Source organism: Hylaeus volcanicus, chromosome 1 (assembly GCF_026283585.1).
Source record: "Hylaeus volcanicus isolate JK05 chromosome 1, UHH_iyHylVolc1.0_haploid, whole genome shotgun sequence".
Classification (NCBI taxonomy): Eukaryota; Metazoa; Arthropoda; class Insecta; order Hymenoptera; family Colletidae; genus Hylaeus; species Hylaeus volcanicus.
Window position 1 is genome coordinate 27,288,820 of NC_071976.1, and position 20,665 is coordinate 27,309,484.

Here is a 20,665-nt window from a genome sequence, read left to right on the forward strand (position 1 = left end):
TGTGTGTGTGTGTGTGTGTGTGTGTGTGTGTGTGTGTGTGTGTGTGTCGCGGCAATAGTGTGTCGTGTGGAAACGTGTGTCTCGGTGTTTTTTGATGCAGTGTTCGACTCGTCTACGATGCACGTGGAGAGTGGCGTATCTCGGATGCGTCATGATCACACAGCAAGCGGATTAACTTATTAATACTTGTTAATTGGTAACGGTACTCTTAAATTAGCGTATTTACTCGTTCAAGCTATTTAGTCCACGCGGGTTACGCGACCGTTTTGCGTCCGCGAGTTCTCCTTCCTCTTCGATACTCGACATTCTCCTCGATCCTCGACTTCTCTTCGTTCTTCGGCTTCGACGAGTGAACCAGAGTCTGTTACGCGTCGTCGTTGAAAGAATCGGTGTTTCCCAAGGCGCGCGCGTGTGTCTGTGTGTGTGCGTGTGTACGTGCTCACGGAATCGGCAGGAATGCGTTCGCGCGACGTCTATCGCGACGGGGAGGAGCAAGACAGCGAAAAGTGGCTGGTACGTGTGTGCATTCCTCTCGACGCACAGGTGCGAGACAACTCGAACTCCTGTCTCGAGTTTCGCGTGGCAGAGTTTAGGTGAGAGTCGTTGCAGAAATACGCACGGAGGAAACGCTGTGCTTGACAGTAACCTGGACTCGGCGCCACAGAGGGACTCTTCGGAATATCTCGATTGCTGGTGGCTCCTCCGGAGGGCATTGATCTTCTAGGTTGGTTCAAGTTTCAATTCGAAGGTTCATTTGTTGAATGGGTGCTTCTGTTTCAGAATTTCGTTATACGCTTTCTTTGGGGACTTGATTTGATAGCCATTGATCGTTCGGGTGGAAATCTGTTTATTTTGGTTTATAGGATGACCAAGAGGAATTCAGTGTCAATTAGACAGGTTCTCCATTTTGTTCATCTGTTGAATGGGTGCAGCGATGATTTATTGGGATGATCAGAGTTGAGTGGTTCTGTTTACATTTCCGAAGTTTGTTATACACCTTCTTTGGAGTTTTCATTTAACACCCAAGGAGCATTGTTCATTCAGAAAGAAATCCTTTGCCGTGACGACCGATACATTCGAGTATTGATCATTTACAGATTCAAATCTCCAATGGTTAAGTCAGAATTGATCCTTCTTAAAGCAACCAATGATCAGAATTGGTTCAGTTTGTTCGAAAACCACTGGTAAATGGCTCCAAGACATCAATTCAACAGCCAAGTATCTGTGTTGGTAGTTTAAAACACGTAACTTTGCTTCATGTATGACCCAAGCGACTCGACTATTTAGAAATCTAAGTTCCAACTCGCTAACTTTTTTCATTTCTTTCATCTATTGGATGGATTCAGTGATTAAACCTCTTTGGATCACCCAATGCTCAGCCTCGACTACTCCAATCTTTTCGATCTTTCATTATAAATATTCCTTACACTCAATTCTTTAATCAATCTTGACAATTCAGAAGAAAAATGTTCAATTCTTTCCTCCATGCATCAACCAAGGTCGACCATTGTTATGAATCCAAGTCTCCTCGGCGGGATGTCCACCATCGATTAATCCTCGGATCATCCAATGCTCAGCCTGGTCTGCTCCAAATCCAACTCTCGTTATAAATGTCCCGTGGCAACCCGACTCAACAAGCCCAAGCACCATCGGTGATTCCAGTAGGAGAACGCTTCCAATGCTGTCTCCAGTCGACTTATCTCGAGACGTCGAGTAGCCTCGAATCTATTCTGAAATTCCACTCGGACGTTTCGGAAGTGTCCTTCAGGGGAGGACGACGAGAGACCCCGAGGGCGCCGCGGTATCGGCAACGAATCCAAATATAATATTTTCCTCGCTGGATTCTCGCCAATCGAGCCGATCGCCTAGCTAATGCCAGAGGACGATCGGCCCAGGATGGACGAGCCCTCGACGGATTGATCGGTGGGTGGTCCTCTTCGGGGCCACCCCTCAGAGACGGTCGCGACACGGGCGGTTATCGAGTAGAAAAAAGTCTGTCACAAAATATCGTTTGTCTCTATGGATAATAATTAGCGCGTACGGGGACAGTTATGCGATAGCGTGCGGCTTACTAAAAACACTACTCGTTGAACGACACACTCTGGATCACTTCTCTGTTCGTTCGAGGAGAGGACGCGAGTGAACTTGGACGCGGAAACGACGCTGGTTCCCGTCCTGGGGAACGTCCCGCGTCCCGTCGACCCCTCTGGTTCACTCGGGTGAACGTACCCGAAGCCAGTTCTCGTGTTTAGCAGTTATCGGTTTCATCCTTGTTAGTCGGTGAGAGGATATCGGCTGTCCGCGGTCGGTAACGTTTTAATAAGCTACTGTAGAATCTCTCGCTCTCTCCGCCTTGTCCCGCGTTCTTTGGGTCACTTAGTGCGGCTTCCAGGAGATGTTGTTCAGACCTTGAAAGTGCCGCTTCAGACTGCCGCCGTCGGCCCAGGGGGAGTTGAGATACTCGTCGTCATCGTCTTGCTCAAGTTTCTGAAACAGGCGTGCGTTGATGTTGGTCAATGGAGCGTGACAATTTTTCTACAGGGGGTACTTTGTACAGTGATAGTGGAGGCAAACTTTGTTCAGTGAAATGGATCGAGACGTTGGGCATCGAAAATGGGCGGTGACCTTATCTGGTATGAAACTATTAACGGGATTAGAATTGTACTGTTCAGTTTACGGATTGGAGCATCAAGTGATAGCGATTCGAAAAGTAAGTCGGTGTTTTGTTTAGGTTGCTTAGGACCTACATTATATGACTGCTGTGCAGAGCCTTCATCTTCTTACCGTCTCCGCACAATGCTAGTTGTCTATTAACCCATTTTAAAACAATCAAATCTATTTATCGAACGAGTGCATTCTTCTTTTGAAACCATTTCTCTGGAATCGAGAAGATTGGGTAAGAAGTTTCCAAGTTCCAATTCAGACGTTGGAAGCGCGAGGATCCAAGCAATTCCGTTCTCCCAAAGGAAATTAGAGCTGCCGTTTCTCCACAACTGAATCAATAGAGCGAAATGCGGCTAGCAGAGATCGAGACGGTCTCGCGAGCACAAAACGATTAGCTGTTTCGAACTTGGGGGTGAGAACAGATCCCTTAATGTTTATCGGGCGCATGCTCTATTTGGCTGCTCGCAACGAAACCAGTCCAACGATAAAACAGCCAGGGTATTATTGATCAAAGTATACACGTTCGTTCGGGTGTCGAAAATCTTCGAAATTGCAGACAGCTTCGATTATCGGTTCGTCCGTCGACGACACGACTTCTCGACGTTGAACCTCGTTTCAGGGTGACAAACGCGAAACGAAACCAAGCTATCGATAAGTCCTCGATTTACACGATTAATTCAATCTTTAACACTCTGTCTAAGAAGAAGTATTACTTTTGGATTTTAAAGAAAGAGGTACTCCAAATATTTCTCGAAAGAAGATGATCTCGAAGGGATTTTAAATTTTGTGTATTCGGTGAAATGATAAAATGTATGAATATATTCTATACATATACCACTATTACAAACATTAAAGAAATCTAAATTGAAGTGAGCATTCCAATACTTTTTTTACCCACTGCATGTCTACCTATTAGTTCGAATAGTGTGAGTTTCATTGTACATTGAAAAGAGTAACGGCTTAATGCACGGCCAAGTATCTTCTTTCCTTCTATCTACAAAGAACCGTAAGTTAATCATAGAATGATTGATGGATATCGTTTATGACGCCCATACGAATCGTTGGTAAAAAACTATCATCGCTACCGGATGGCTCCTTTCGCACTGTGCAATTTTATCTTAGCAAATATTTCTGTGAAACTTATAGTTTCGAAGATATCCGAGGTGCTAATAGGTATTGTTTCATCCCGTATAAAGAGAACAATCGAAGAAAAGGAAACAACATTACACGTGCGAATGCACACATGGATGCAAATCGTGCACGAGGACATAAGTGAGGCTACAGCCGCGTATCAACGAGTCCACGTGACTCGAGACCGCGTAACTCGAGGATTCACTGTGCATGGATAAGTTTTAAAGAGAAAAAGCCTGATATAAAGTGGTCTATAAGCGAGGTGCCAGAACCGAGGCCACTCTAACGCCCAACGAGGACAGCACTATCGATCGTGTGGCACTAACGAGCAATTTCGTGTATTAAAGTCCACATTTTATTGATCACGAATATCGGAAATTTGTATGGTCAGCAATATAATGGCTGATGGACAGCACTCGTGCAGGATTTAATTTTTTTTTGAAGCATTTCAATTTCGTATAGCAGTACTTCATTGTTAAACTGTAATTGACTAATCAGTAGTATTTATTGGAATCTGTTTTAAGTTGAATGTATGCTAGTCCAGCATTTAAGGAACATTCATTTTATCTCCTTATATTTTTTAAGTTGATTTTTGGATAACACATAAAATAGAAATTTCATTATAGCAAAAATTATGATAAATGCAGTATCTTTAACTAGAATATTTAAAAAAATGATTGAACACGCTTTGACCTGGAATTTCGATGTTAGTTTTTCGCATTTTCTCGTGAAGCCAGCGAGAAATTTCTTCGAGTTCTTTTACTTTGCCAATCTACATAGTCTCTAACGAGCTGCCGTGGATCCGCTTTAATTAACATTCTGAAACTTTCAGTGCTCATTTCGAAGATCACTGTCTCCTGAGAAATTGTTAAAAGTTTACTAGTATTCTTTTCTCTCTCTGAAAGCTTAGTTAACGTTACGTTCTCGTCGTAACTTCAATTCGTGCAATTCACAATTAATTGCTTTTATTTAATTGTGCAACGCACAATATTCTCGCTTGTTTTCGAAGAGCTGTAAATGTCTAACAGTCGGATGAATATTTCGGTTTCTTCCTGTTCTTGTGTTAAAATATTTAGTAAGGATTCATGATATTCTACTACATGTAATGAGGCAAACCTAGATATGTATATTTCAGTTCTCCAAGAAAAACACCAGCATATTTCCTGACATCAGCAAAATTATTTCAGATTCCCCTACTGGCTACATTCCACCCTTTGCTATGACGTATAGGGGAATACCGCAGGTAAATGATATCTACAGCCATAAATTATGAAAGGATCTTCGAAGGGACACTTCACATAGGGCTGCTACTACTCGAATATTTTATAGGAATCCTATGAATTAGACTTCGAGTATTTGAGTATTCCAATATTTCCCTATGGTTCAACCCAAAAATGTTCAGTAATATTATCGATAATTGAACCGTTCACTGCATAAATCGATTGACTCCACTTTTTGAAAAATCTTAAATCTAAGAGTCAAAACACTTAGTATAACGATACATTTTTATATTTATAATAACTTTTCTGAATGACAAAAGTTGTTTGCCATTGAATAATAAATAATTTATTTCACAGGCCATTTCATCGCATTTCTCAACTTTTTGTTTCACGAAGTTAATCGATTTATGCAATGAACAGCTCGATTGTACCATTTACCATATTCACCTAATATTTGAATCGCATTATAGTCCGAAAATGGACAAGAGGTCCCAATCCCAATTTTATACGCTGGAACCTAATAATCTCTGTTTGGTTTTCATATTCAGGGGATGACCACGAATATTCAGAGCGCTCGGGGAAAGAAAGCTGCAGGTCGCATAATTGGTCGGACCGGGAAGGGATAAGAGCTGGTTGAAAGTGGAAACGGGGTGAATTGTTAGAGTTAGGCTCGAGACTGGGGCGGAGGTGGTTAGGTCAGAATCGATGCCTGCGTCCTTGCTTGGCCTCACTCACGCATCCCATATAAAGGTCGATTCACAGCCAACAGAAATGTTCCTATTGTCGATATCAGTTTCGATATTCCCGATCTGTCGAAAAGATTCGACCAACCAAAGTGGTTCATAAAATTGCCATGTCACAACTCTTTCCTACCCATTCTAAGATTAACTCTCTAGGGGCTCACGTAACTTTCAGGTTGCTGCTAATATATTGATATTTTACCAACTAATTTTAGTGTTCTCACAAGATGACGTATACGTCCTAATTGTGAACTATGATGTCTTTGATAACCATTAACAATATTGATGCACCATCAACTTCAAACATCAAACTGAATGCCTTGCAAGTTCTCTTTAGAAAAAAGTTTGGCCTATAGATGGTTAAAGAACAAAACTCAACAAGCACAGAAACACACGTTCGTTGAACAAATAACAGGTTAAGAATTATTTATCGTTCCTTTTTAATTTGAAATTAAAATCTAAATACTTTGCAAATTTCTGACGAAGAGTGCAGTATTTTAAATATTAAAAAATATCTGTATCTTACACGAAACTTTTCAACCTTTCAGCATCAGTATTTTTAGGATTCACTAATTTCAAAAGTATAAACGTTGAAGGACCCACTTCCAATGATTTAGTGTTCCTAATCCCCGCTCCATTTGGAATGGAATATACTGCAGCCAATGCATCACGTGGTGAGTACTATAACTGTCTTAAACAAACATGTGAGCGTGTACCTAGAAACAGACATGAGAGGAGCTTGGTGCCAACGTTACGGAACTCTGCTGCATTGTAGGCAACTGCAAACAAACGGATTCGTGTAATTTCAACCAGCGAGTGAGTTGTTACAGTCAGTTCTAACCCTCGATAGCATGAATTTTATGTTATCTTTCAAAACAGAAATTAATTCCTTGTTATTTGTACGTTCGTGAATTAATTACATTCTCGACTAAACGGTAAGTGATCGAATCTGCAGTGTTATTAGAGATTCTTGTAGGAAAACGTTACCTACGAATTCTGAATTATTACCTAAGAAAATTTTAGAAGAATTGTTTCGATGTAGTCCTTAATACGTATTATGCAATACAAGGTTGAAGGTATGGTATTGGAAACCAATTGGCAGGAAGAATTCCATACTGTGAGAAGGGTTGCTGGCATAACGACCCTTCTGATGAAACGTGAAATTGAAAATTCTGTCTATAAATACATAGCCAAAGGCTAATCTATCGTTATCTTTGTATGTTGTATGAACTCTCTCATGGCGGACATTAATTATGTTGTGACAGTTATTCAAGAATAATTGTTGGGATTACCGTTAATTTAAATAATGAAGCAGAAATGGATTCAAATTTATAAATAATGATACTTTTGTAAAGAATAGTGACAGGCAACGTTAAATTTTGTACGTTTCGGTTTTACGATTTCTAGTAGTTGCAATTCGTGTTACTTATTTTTTCTATAAATATTCTATAAGTCTTCTAAGGATTAATTAAGAACTCTAGTTGCAATCAATTGCGTGTCGCGTCTCGAATTCTGATGAGCTGATTCTAAGAGAAATTGATTACGTCGTGACAAACAGATTAATCATTCCGAGACACCTGGCAACCGATAAGAATTTCTGACGAAGCCAGTTCGAAATTTTAGCGAGTCGACCGTTGCTCGTCGCTTCTTTATACGATTTACGCGATGTTAGTCAGGCGACATTGCATGACCACTGAATACGTTAGTACAACACGATTATTGCTTCATTACACGGTATGGGAAATCAGCCAAATCAAATGTGAAATATCCAAAGAAAATATTATTTTATCTTTCATATTTCATATTTCAAATGTTGATTTCACAAACCTGATGTCATATATTTTCTATTATTATAAGTACAAAATTTAATTACTAGTTTCACCATATTGATCGAAACGTAGGAGAACGTACAAATACCTAAAAAAACGAAGCAGGTTGTAATCCATTATTCGTTAAATAAAAATTAAAATCCAACTTACGCAATCGCATTATATCTCACGTTGAACAAATAAAAGTAAACCTCGCTAGCATTGATCAAAATTAAAAATTGAAGAGCGCTTTTGCCGTTGCCCGAGCTTTGATTTCCAGCGTAACGAGAACTAAAAGGATCAAGAGATAACGTAAATGAGTATCTGCATAGACGATTCTGTCAGAGGAAACGTGCGAATTAATTATTCGTTGGTAGGAGCGACGAAGGTTCAAAAATGGAGATAAATCAAACGATTTGAATTTTATTATTCACACTGTTTGCTCCACGAGTCGTTTAACCGTGAAACACCCTCAAAAAGTGCCCTTTAGGAAAGTTGAGCAGCAGTTCCCGTACAACGGGACTCTTTTCACGGTGATTCCACTTTCTCAACAAAATGGAACGGCTAACAATAAATTTGAAAGAAAGATTTCCTTCGATCTGCCCTCCACGCGTAAAAGCGCAACCTCGACAATAAATCCGACGCAATGTTGTTTACTTAATATTCGCTTCTACACGATCGCAAATGTCGATAATGTTTGACCTCTGTGGTTGAACAAACTGTAGTATTTACGACGCTCGCGATCCAAGCGATTGCGAAAAGTTGAACAGGGATCCGTGAACAGAAGTGCCAATCGGATCGCGAGTTCTTTTCATAGCACAGTTTCCAAATTGAATATCGATCCTGCGTCTATTCTGGCTCCCAAGTCGATTCGAGATGACTCTTGTCCAATCAAGCATATTTGTTCGGGCAATCTTAATATGGAAAATGCAGGAGACATCTGGATTAATGAGTATTTCGTCGAATCCAACTTACATATTTTTATTTGTTTGCGAATTCCAATTGTATTTTAGATCCTATGTGAAAACTTTTATATGTAATATGAATTTTAAAGAATATAAAGGAATAAAAGCCTAGAAGTATATGAAATTTTGTATAAATTGTGTCAAGTAAGGATCTAATTGTAAATAATTATTTTCCAATATTTTTAAATCAGTTTTCCAAATCTAAATTTTGACGATGACGAAAATAAAATGTGAAATGTGATGTACCCTTCGATATTCATCCTTTTCTCAAGACGAAACAATACTTGGAATTAGATCTCGTAATTTGGATCATCCTGTAGATACCCACTGGTTTCAAGCAGACTGCGAGTCGCCGTTTCCCTCGTTCTCCTTTCGAGCTTCGTTCTGTATGCAGACGGCAAGCTTCCTGTTAAGACTGTTGTTAATAACATTCCTGAGACAGCTTCCAAGCTCTCGTGCGTTTACTGAATTCGTCTAGATAAATTTCACTCCGTTTCGTTGACAGTGCAAAGTTATCTTTGCATTTATATTTATACGAGTTAAAATTACGAAACGTATTTCATTCCGCGAGACAGTCTTGTGACATATTCTGTCATATTTGTCAAGACTGATGAAATTATTCATGATGATAGATAATTCCAATGAAGTTTGGTTATGTTGTATCAATACAATGTAGTACTGGAAAGTAGTCTTCTCTATTTTCAATATATATTTTCTCTATATTCAATAATAATAATAATAATTTAATCTTGAGTAGATTAACAGTGTTGAGTAGAAGGAACAATGGCGATTTCAAGCCTCATTGATTTCAGATTAATTCAGTAGTAATAGTTTCCACGGTACTTTCACGGCGAGTTTTCTACAACTTCTCGATAGCTGACCAGCAAGAACCACAGAAATCGCAATTTTTGTTCTTCGCGAGATTCCCGTATAATTTTATTTCGAAGTCGAAAGAATTTTCCATTTATCCAACTCAGGAAAAACTTGGACGACTCGCGGTCTGGCAAATAAAGTTTCCTGTCTGCGACTATTGAAACTTCTGGTATTTACGCGATCCGGTATAATCTAATACTTTCATAATTTCGCGACGAACGCCGAAAATCGACCGAATATTTCCTCGTGTTTTTCGTTCGAACGAGAAAATATAATCGAGAATTCGCAGAACCACTGGAAACTTCGAAAATATTCGGTTTCGAAAAGCAAACTTCCGCCGTTTCCGCGGTAATAAAAGCAACGCAGTTAGAAGCGAAATGTCCGAGTAAATGTTTCCCAACGCATCATTTCGGTGGATCGGCTACGTGATGAAAACTGACAGTGGATAATGCATGAAGCAGCTCCATGGTTGTCGCACGCATGAAAACTTGGCTGCGCGATAGGCGGATATGGGTCGAATTGATCAGCGATAGACCCCGCGAGTCGCCAATTCGCATCCATTCCCATTCCGTCCTGTTGTGATCGCGTATTGAATTCTCCGTAACGTTGTGACGTTATGACGTTACGACCGTCATTTCGACGTCGGGGCAACGCTTCTCTATCGTCGTGGTACGACATACGCTGAAACTACTCCCGCTCTATGTTGTATTGACACGAACCGTGGTAGAAATAATTCCAATAACGGGGGTCGGTGAACCTGCAGGGTTGTTTCGCCGGGATGGAAGAATTTAAGGGATAGACTTCAGAAAATATTTTTAATCGCGAACGTACACCTTCGAGCATAAGTATTTATGGGGCCCAGAAAGTAATGTCGTTTCTTTGAATGTCAATACTTGTTTCTCATATATCAGCTCATTGTATACCAGTTGATTTTTATCGATCAGATATTGAAAATTTGCACACTAGATAACAAAAGGTTGTTGATAACGAGGGGGATTACATAATTGATTAAAAATAAAAACTTGTTATAAATTTATTTGTTTGAATTTAATGTAAAAGATACGACATTACTTTCTGGTCCCCCTAATATGTGGACACTTCTTGAGTTGGAATAAGTATCTAGACATAGTTACGAACCTATTAATTCCAAATCGATTAAATGGATCTATTAAATATATGTTGTACGAAAAAGACATTGTTGTATACTCCAATATGCTTTACATTCCCACAAAGTATCTTTTAAATCAGAATTCTCAGGTTCGAAAGTTTTTCTTTGTTTGATGTTTTTTTTTCAAAAATAGTTCATTTCATACGTGCACTTTCTATAATCTGTAAATTTTCTTAAATTTTGATGCTCATGGATCTTTCATATTTGGAGTTACTTCGATTAGAAGTACTCTATTATCGTGAAACATTTTTGTCTCTTATGACAGAGAATTCGATAAAACCAAAAAAAGAAAAAAACACTTTACGTGGATATTAAGCGAATTTTACACTCCCTCTATCAGAGTAAGTTTCACCGTCGAGAACCGAGTTTCCACGTGTATTTTTCTGCAATGTCTCTAACTAGTTTTATAACTTTTAAAGTATTTTCACTATTTGTCGGTAAAAGCACGCCTTTCCAAGAAATTACTAAACGAATCACAGGCAGCGCTGCGAAAATTGCACGGAAAATTTTCCAATTAACCGTGCACAACAATTTCACGGAAATACATTAAATAATGAGTGAGTGCCAACAGAGCGGAACGCTGCAAAGTTTTCGAACTAACGTAATTACCTTGCCTTTGAATTGCTGGAAGCCACGGCATTCGAACGCGTCCCGCGCAGTCTGGCTGCGTCAAATTCATGTAATCTTTATTTCCGCGTTCTCTTTTCGATTCTCGAGATTATTTTCACAATTTTACAAAGATATTAATCGTATCTCATATTCCAACTAAAGGTACTTCCATTACTCAAGGGATAAGTTTATAGCCTTTCGAGTCACGAATTATTGCAAAAGAAGATCGTAAAGTTTCTTTTTAAAACAACAATGTTACTATCGCTTTTTGTTATCAAAACAATAACCCAGATTACACACCTGCATTAAATCTTGGCGCCCAAAGCAAAACGATTTAAATTTGTTAGCAGTGTGAACGGGTTAAAGCAATGTTCAATTTTCTTTTCACCTTGCCCATTAGCGCCCAGCTTTATCCCTTTTTTGATTATTTTTTTACTCGCGACCAGAAAGATTTTCATACAGAAAGGGTTACATCGTGCCAGACGGTCGTCCCACGGAAATCTCCGGGCCATGGATCCGATGCGATAGGACGGCGATAATCGAATTCCAGAGCGCAGACTGCAGTGTTTGCGCAGCCGGGTCATCGGATATCTTCGGTTTGTCGCGGGCCACGATGAAATTGACCGCGTAATCATCCGATATCGACGCTTTGTAGGCCGTGCCCGCGGTATTTATATACAATCTGCGACACACCGTTCATCGAGCGCATTTTATGCCCGTTCCCGCGCACAAAGGCCGCTCGATAGCCGTTTACACGCCGCGAGCTCCTTCTTCCCATTCGATACCTCGGATGCACTCGGATCGGAGTTTTGTTGCCGTGGAAGAATCCGACCGCGGTTTTTACAACGATTGGATCGATGCCTTGCGGAGATACGTTGCAAATGGATTTTTCATTTCGCGCACCGGCACCGGCGCGAAGACGCGCCCTGAGAGAGTGGGAGCTGCATGTTTCGCGCGAATGTGCGAAATTGATCGAGGTCAGTGTTTCTTTGGCCCCGTCGTTCTTAACCTTCTTAAAGCCGTGGCATGCTTTGAAAGAAGGTCCTTAGCTTTTGGAGCTGGTGGCACGGTTTAGGGGGGAAGCAACCTGGCCCAGTTATTAACCTCGAGTAATCGTAATAGCGAGAATTCCACGATAAATTTCGGATAAAGTACGAATTTGATGGAGGAAAGAAATCTGAAATGGGCATCAGTTTGAAAATAAATATTTTTTAAACGTTAACGTGGCAATTCTTTCCAAGTTCCATTCGAGTAGAATTCTTTACTACGAATGATTTTAGGTTCATGTTCCTTGGGGTGTTTTTTTTCAGTTTTGCTGTAGAGAACGAATATATATTTAGAAATACTTGATTCAAATAGATTTAGTCTTCATATTTGTAGGTCTTCGAAGAAGTCTCAGAAGTAAGAATCGAAACATAAATAATTGTGTTCGTCTTTACTTTTATACATTAGTTAGATGACATGCTGAAGTGACACTCGCAAGTGTTATCTTTACACGTTTCAACTAACATGCATCAAATTTGCTAATTAGTCATAAACAAGCCACTTGTATAATCTAAATTTAAACAAAAAGAGTTAGATGTTCTAAACAAAAAAAACTTGCGTCAAGTCGAAACAAGTCGATCGTTGCGCAAATTACTCGAGCGCAATGGAATCGAGCGACTAAGGCGATTACTGTGTCAGAACGAACGATTCTTTTAAATTCACGCCTTTCCGTCGACAAATCGTCCGGAAGCCCCGCGGCGAAACAACGCGGTTCTCCAGTTGCTAAGGCGAAACACTCAAAGTTACCCAAGTGTCCCATTAACCACGCTTATTTTCGCTCGATTGAGCCCCAGTTTGCCATTAGCCCTTGTAACATTATTACTTGTAATGAGGGAAGCACCTGGTCTCCAGTATCTAATATGCAAACTGCAGTTCACGCTGTAAAGTGGACTAGAATAAACTCCCACGGCGATAAATTGGTTTTCACTGTCCGATGTAGGGAATGCTGAGCGCGTACTATAGAGTACTAAGAGAGTAGTACATATATTCTTCGACAGCTTCTGACACAGATTATCGATCTGTGCGTGAACTATGGCCAGGAAAAATATTTTTATGAATACTGCAAGGTTAACATTGAATAACTGTTAATTACATTTTAGATTTTGTAGGATTACATTCTTTAACCTTGAGACTTTACTGTTATTATGTTACGTCATTCGGAACTTTTACCACTAAACCTACCGACGTTCATTTGTAACTATTTCTACCGTGATGGGACAAGTGAGTAGTCTAATAAACACTTTTTTCGAATTAAGTGGAAAAATATTTTACGTGGATCTGAATTGAACAATGCATGAATATAGTTTGTGAATCACTGGATACGGTTATCGTAAAAACACATGCATTTGTGGAACACGTACTCCGCAACAGTTTGTTCTCCACTTTCCAAGTGAAACGAAAGGGGACGATAAAGGAAGTATGAAAAACCTTCAGAGTTGAGGCTTACCCCTGAATGGAGTACGAGTTGGGAATCCCGTCCAAGCTTTCTCTGCTGACGTCGTCGACCATGGCGACTTTCAGCTGATGCCCGAAGCTTGGATTCGCTAGGTCTTCTCTGAAAGCCTCGCTACCGGGCGTAAGGGCTCCGCTCGTCAGTGGTAAGGGTGTCGCGTTACTTCCTTCTCCCTCCCCGCCGTCCTCGCCCTCCTCGCCGCCCACGAGGACCTCCTCCTCTTCGTTGTAGATCTTGAAGTAGGCGATGGTGAGGTATATCACCGAGATTATGAAAGACGGTATCGGAATCGCCATCGCGTACACCAGATTCATGTACACCTGGGGGAACACGTTTCACGTATCGTCACGGAAGCTGATCGCTAACAAACGTACTTATGGGACGCCAGTGCTCGTGGCTATGCAGCAAGGGGTTAATTATTTTGGGCGTGTCGAGGAAAAATATGGGAAGGTGGGAAGTGAACACAGATTCAACACCAAATGGTATAAATTGTGGAAATGGAGTTATCAGGTACGTGTATATACTCCCAAATCTCGAAGTCACTTGAGGTACATGAAACCTCTATGTATAAAATATAGCCCACCAAATTTTCCTAAATAATTGTATTCAGGACTACCAATTCATTATGCCAGTAGATAACCAAAATTCTGAAACATTCTGTTACAATATATGTATTTTACCTGAGAATGAGAAGTTACTAGTTTCGTCGACTATTTGGGGAAACATCGCCAGTCTGCGCCGTTAATTTCGGAAATTGACACACGTAGCATTCGGAGTGGCAAGCTATTCCGGTGGATCCGCGATGTTATCGTCGTTTTATAATGGCTCGTCGGGCTCGCGCGGATTCAATTCCAGGGTGGAAAGCGCGGGAGTGAGAAATTTTCTTTTCTTCCGGACAGAGCCACGAGTTTCATCGGGCACGATGGTTTCCGTCTTTGTCATCGGGGCGCCCATACAGCTTCGCTTGAAATGTATTGTTCGTCGCCGTGCAGGCGGCCACGTTTCCGTAAACGTAACGGAATTCCACTGTTCCTTGCACCCACGCCGCCGGAAAATCGTTTTCCACGCCGAGATGCTACTGGTGGGATCGCTGTTTCCATTCACGCCGCTTTCGGTGTCGCGGTTTCTTTTCGCGTCGATCGTTTCAATATGTATAGTGACGCGCGCGAGACGAGATAAATCTCGATCTCGTCTCGATTTCGAGATGCGATTCGAGATCGAGATTAATTCTAACATTCGAAATCGATATCGAGATTCAGCATATCGAGATTTGGGCGAAAACTTTTGAGAAAAAATGTCAAGTAAAATGCAAAATTTTATCTCTAATCGAAGATATTAATTAATGAGAATAGAAAAAGAAAATCTGAATTGAAGACACTATAGTATGTTCAATCATGTATTATGTACAAACGTTTCGATTTTAATTTTCAGGTTTTCTTCAGCACGAAAAATTGTACATGTAGTATACGAATTGTAGACACATAAAAATAGAAAATAAATACTGTTGCTCCATCATAGTAGATATTCTAAGGGTGTTTTCATCTTACTTTCTAAGTTTCTTGATACAAAAATGCAAGTTTAATTCCACTGCTGCGTATCCCTTCTTCGTCTATATATTTTCTTGACTCCTGTGAATTTTCTTTACTTCTTTTCTTGCCTCAGCTATCCACGTACGATAGTTCAAACTAAGAAGGTCCCAAAAATGGTGGAAAAAATCTTTCCGTTAAACACATGCTCGAGACAGACAATACCATCTTCAACCGTCTTGAATTTCCAAGAGAAAGCAATATTCCCCAATCGCTTGTTTACTCTGTCGCATTTCCATTCCCTCCATGCATTTCGCAGAGCTTTCGTGTAACTTGAAAGGGCCCTCGGTTGTCTCCCTCCACCGTCGTTCTTTCTTCCCATTCAAGCGTGCAACGCAATCTCCGTCAATTACTCCAGCTCGCAACTGACAATCTTTGTGTCCCAATTAAAGCAGATACGGATCTCCGTTAATAACGAGCACTGTTACGTACTTAACCATTTAAGGGGAGAGAGAGGGGGGGGTGCTTTTGGCTGCATAATGCACTCTGGCCTCAATAAGCACCTGCAGTATCGATTCACGGTCCGACGTTCCTGCCGACAACGAACTTGTACAGAAGTCGCACACGCGGAGACCACTTTCGCGTGACTCGTACGTACAAACGCCCTGGCGTAAATCGACGCCGTCTAGAACGCGGTAACCCGGTTACACTCGATGGCAAAGGACACGTCAATGCGGAGGGAGATTCGATTCTAATCCTTCTCGATTGCTGCAAAGCCGATTCGACGATTGTTTGCCATTGTTATCATCCCAGTATAACAGCATTCAAACGAGTATCATCGGTTTCGAGAATCATCAATGTACACATGGGACCTGGTGAAATTTCCCCTGAATGGAATTGGAATTTAATGATTGGAATTTTTAAACAAAATTATTTTCGTATTCGTTGAAATTGTGTGCTACGCGGAGGAATGATTTTCTTTCATTTTGGTGAAGCTTTCGAATCTCAAAAGAGTGATTAATTTGGTTTACTATAGTCAAATGTTATCGAGATTTGAGAGGTAAGATCGCACGTATGAAATTAATGTTGATTGCATAAAGTAAGATTGCAGGTATGCAGGTAACTCTGTAAATGGTAAATCCAACACATTGTAACAAATATATATTGTCACGCATGTTCGACCGAATTGCTAAAAGATCACACAGAACTAAAATCGCGCCCTTTTCCAAGGGTGCTCGTGTAGATCAGAGGAGCCACTTCTAAACTGGGAAATGAAACAGGCACCAGCGACGTCAGCTTCCGTTTCATTACACCAGTCGATCGAATTAAACAAAAAAGACGAGTGTCTTGTGCCTCGAGGGAATCATACGGAGCAGATGTGGAAGTGGTAAAGGGAACTGAATTATACAAGCGAGCACTTCGTGTGCCTGCGTTGCGCGCACCAGTGCGAGCTTTCGGAGGCAGCGGAGCACAAGCACAGAAAGCGTGCCGGACGCACAGAGAGAAAATAGAAAAATCACTGAGACCTGCCACATGTCGAGGTCGCTGATGACTATCCCGGGGTCCACTTTCGAGTAGTAACAGCTAAAGTTCTGCCCTATGTTGGCGTACTGCCGGTAGAAAATACTGCAATTCAGCATTGGAGGGTATCCACAGCCTTTTACGTTGGGGAACAGCTTCGCCCCGGTGAAGTACCACTCGGAGTCGTTGCCCATGAGACCTGCGAACTTCGCCTCGTTATCGTCCAGCCGCGTTACACGTCCGCGAACGGATTTCCATACGAGAGAAAGTGTACATTGTTAGAACCGTCTCGCGCGCGAGTGCGCTCGACACGGGTTCGTTTGAGTTTTGGCGGTTTAAACGATGATGAATTCCGCTCTTTCGTTAACGGAACGTGTAACGCGGCTTTTGAGTCTGGTAGTTGCGGTCGTACGGTCGTGGATTTGACTTTGAGTCTCTTTCACGACTCGAAGACTATTTGGTCTTTAAGTTTAACGAATATTTTATGTCTTGTACGGTACTTGTGAGTCAAGGAATAAGAGAAGAGGAGTTCGAAACAGATGTTAAAATAAAATAATAGCAGTAACTCGATATGCTAACCCATCAAATATCAGTGTTTTGTAAAAGGATTGTTTACTCTGTTTAATGATGTATCGATAAGTAGAATAATACATAGGATAAACGTTTAGAAATAATTTTTAGAAAAGAGTAATTAGGCACTTAATGGGTTAAGATACATCTTGTATACATAGTAGAAAACTCATAGTTTATGGGATTAGTCAATATTTTCCTATTACTTCCATGCAGTTTGAAATTTCTCGTTTATACAGGATGTCCCATTTAAATAGTTCTTTCGGAATACCTGTGAATAGTGGAACCATATGAATGGGACATCCTGTACAACGAATCCATTATAGATTTAATAACGAGAGCAAGTTCTGCTCTCAGGTCTACCGTGAGTGGTTCGTCGCGTGACAACGAGTGCAGACACGACACCGCAGGACGTTGTCCTATACCTGTAGGGAAGGGTTTCGGCAGTCCAGTTTCATCGTCCTCGGCGAAGTCCTCGTCTAGATCTTCGTCGTAATCGTACTCCCTTAGGGAGCGCTCGTAACGCGGTTTGCCCATCGTCGTGCTGTCTTCGTCATCCTCGACACCTCCTACCGCCCCGCCTCCCTCGCCCTGTCCATCGATATCCTCGGACGCGTTAACCGGTAGCTTGTAATTGACGCGTATTTGCGTGCAATCGTACAGCTCCTTGGTGCAACCCTCTCTACAGGACGTCCATGAACAGTTGCTCGTACCTGGACTCAACGGATCGTTCATGGACTTCTTGTTTGAAGAAATTCGTTAACGACGAGATTTACGGGGTGGAGACAAACGAAGAATTCCGGGTGACTACCGCGACAGAGTTTTGATGCACGTCGAAAAAAAAAAAAAAAGAAAAAACTGGTGGACCGATTGTTTTCATCGAGCACGACCTTAATTGAGATCGAACGACCGTGTCGGAGCGTAGTGCGAAGACGATAACAGTTCTGCGTGGGAGTTGAGACGCTCGTGCTCGAATCTAATTGCTGACGAGCGACGAGTGATTGATTTCAGACTGCGGGAGACTCGAACACGTGAAGGGTTGCCACGTGCTGTTGTTTCGAGAATTTGAATGGCAAGAGTACGCTTTGTAATAGGGTGGAATTAGACTTTGACACTTTCCAAGAACATTGTTATCGAGAATACACAATTGTATAATTGCTTTTCAATGGTATCGGTACATTTGTTCCTCTACAATTTAGAATGTTTGACATGCTTGAGTGAAAAAGTACAAATATCCAATAATAAACGAGTATCTATACAAATGCATGAATATATAAAATATAAAAAATACACGTTACATTAGAAGACATAATATACAATTTTAATTTATGTTTCTGTTCTTTATCTACGTATATGCATAAAAATATCAATTTACATAAACACTCTGTCTAGTTATAACAATACATCTCAAAGTAGGTTTCTACTATCCAGAATGTCTTATAACTATGCGAACATAGTTCAAAACAACAGCACGACTGCTCCGAAGCCACGAATCCAGATTGATTGAAATTGTTTTCGCCGAGCAAGGAAAGATAAATGATTTTTCGACGTGCATCATGCGTCAGAGAAGAACATAGAGGAGACAGTTAAAAGAAACGAACAGAGGTGTCACGACCTCGGGAATTGAACCCATAAATCGTCTAAAGGGGAAACGCTAGACACGGAGACGAACTTGACGAGGGAAGAAGAATGCACGGGCGACTTCCTCGAGATTTTCGAAAACAAGAAAATTGTAGGAAAGTTCTCAGCTTGGTCCCTGAGGCAGGTTACGAAATCCTTGCCCTGACCTCGTCTTTCTCCTCGAAACTTTCACGGAGGAAATCTCCAGTGATGTAGTTGACGTACCGGGTCACACTTTTGGATAACGTCCAATTCCTCGAGTCTCCATTTTAGAATGCAAATTGTTAGGATCCGTTCGCTAATTACTCTCGGAGTAACTAATTGTTCGTATGACATATAGGCCAATTCATAAAACGTGACATCGCAACTGCTTGGATGGATTCGCGAAAATAATCAAAGAAAGGACAGTGTGGACATGTGTCATTTTCAATTATCTTCCGCGGCTTTTGTATCAATTGTCCACCTGTCGTTGGGAAACGTGAAAAAAAATTAAAGATACACAGTTCTACAAAAAAAAAAAAATACTTATATTGTTATGGCAATGGATATGAATAGTAAAATTTGATTGCGACTCGATATTAAATTCTTCTTTATTATTTCTGTACGTTTCTTTTTCTGCTCATTGGCAAAGCTGTGTTCACATTTTATGAAACCATATTTCAAATTACTGCAGAAGTGAACTCTCTTAAAAAATAATCTTTCTCTCATACAGAAAGAGATAGTCTGAAACTCTCAGAGGATTTGTAGCTAGCAAGAAATAGGTAGAAGGTAAATTGATTTCCAAGAGTAAAAGTAACGAACATAATCTTCATCTTGTCTCTCGAGTTCATTTTTAGCGAAGTTACTAAGATCATTAGCGTTTTATTTTTAATGGAACTCGATACTTCAATTAGTTGTGTAACATGAACGATTAATCCAATCATGTACCCTGATATGGCTTTGAACTGACCTTGAATTATAAGATTTTATATGAGACAGTGAAATCCTGTAAATGTTATTGAGTTCAAGTGCAATCTTCTTCTCTTCGCTATTCGTTCTTGAGATCCTGTTCTCGTCGAAATCCTACTACGAAACATCACACTACAAGTAGTCATACTTGTAACTATCATTCCCACTTCGATTACAGTCGACGTGAGAATTGTTAACACTAGTCGAATCACGTCGCCATCAAGTGACATACACCAGAGAAATTAAACCTTTGAAATAGCAGTTAGTAGAAAATCTTTTGCTCGATGCGTTTTAATTTACTTTCGTGAGCATATGAAACCCTCGAAACCTTTTGTTAAATACTTAAGCAGCTTTTTTATTTATTTTTATAGTTCATTTGCGTTCCAGGTCGTTAAAGTTTGATAACGACTGAAACACTTAAGTATTACAAATCGTCTTCTTAATGTATGCTCAATCCGTATCATGCATTCACGCGAATCGTAACAACGGAGTAACTGCATATTCAAAGGAGTAATGTATGTGCATAGATACGTGTAAAGTTGCACAAGATTTATACAAGTGTTAACACGAAAGTTGCGTGCTACACAACGTAATCAAATTGGGATCATACAGATATGAATAGTAGAAATTTAAGAGAAGACCGAGAGTGCACAGGGGAAGTGTAAACAGAGGAGTGGCAACCACAATCAACAGAATATGAAATAACAACATTCACCAACAGGAATCATTCGGAGAACCGCAACGCAATATTCCCGCACACACGCGCACACACAGACACGATTCAAGGCACTATGTTATAAATTCA

General features: G+C 40.6%; 1 protein-coding gene across 2 annotated transcripts in view; it reads right to left on the reverse strand.

Annotated features, from left to right (window-relative positions):
- Positions 1–6: 6 nt before the first annotated feature.
- The window catches only part of LOC128877974 (cilia- and flagella-associated protein 298), a 100,789-nt gene continuing 80,130 nt past the window's right edge, over positions 7–20,665 (reverse strand). The window contains exons 3-6 of one of the 2 annotated variants that reach the window (XM_054125706.1): positions 17,718–18,005; positions 16,728–16,921; positions 13,670–13,995; positions 7–2,487 (exon numbers count right to left, since the gene is read on the reverse strand). In XM_054125706.1, coding sequence (XP_053981681.1) covers positions 2,424–2,487; positions 13,670–13,995; positions 16,728–16,921; positions 17,718–18,005 — 872 coding nt within the window. In that variant the 3' untranslated portion in view covers positions 7–2,423. The remainder of the gene's footprint in view (positions 2,488–13,669; positions 13,996–16,727; positions 16,922–17,717; positions 18,006–20,665) is intronic. The other variant, XM_054125715.1, reaches the window with a different exon arrangement.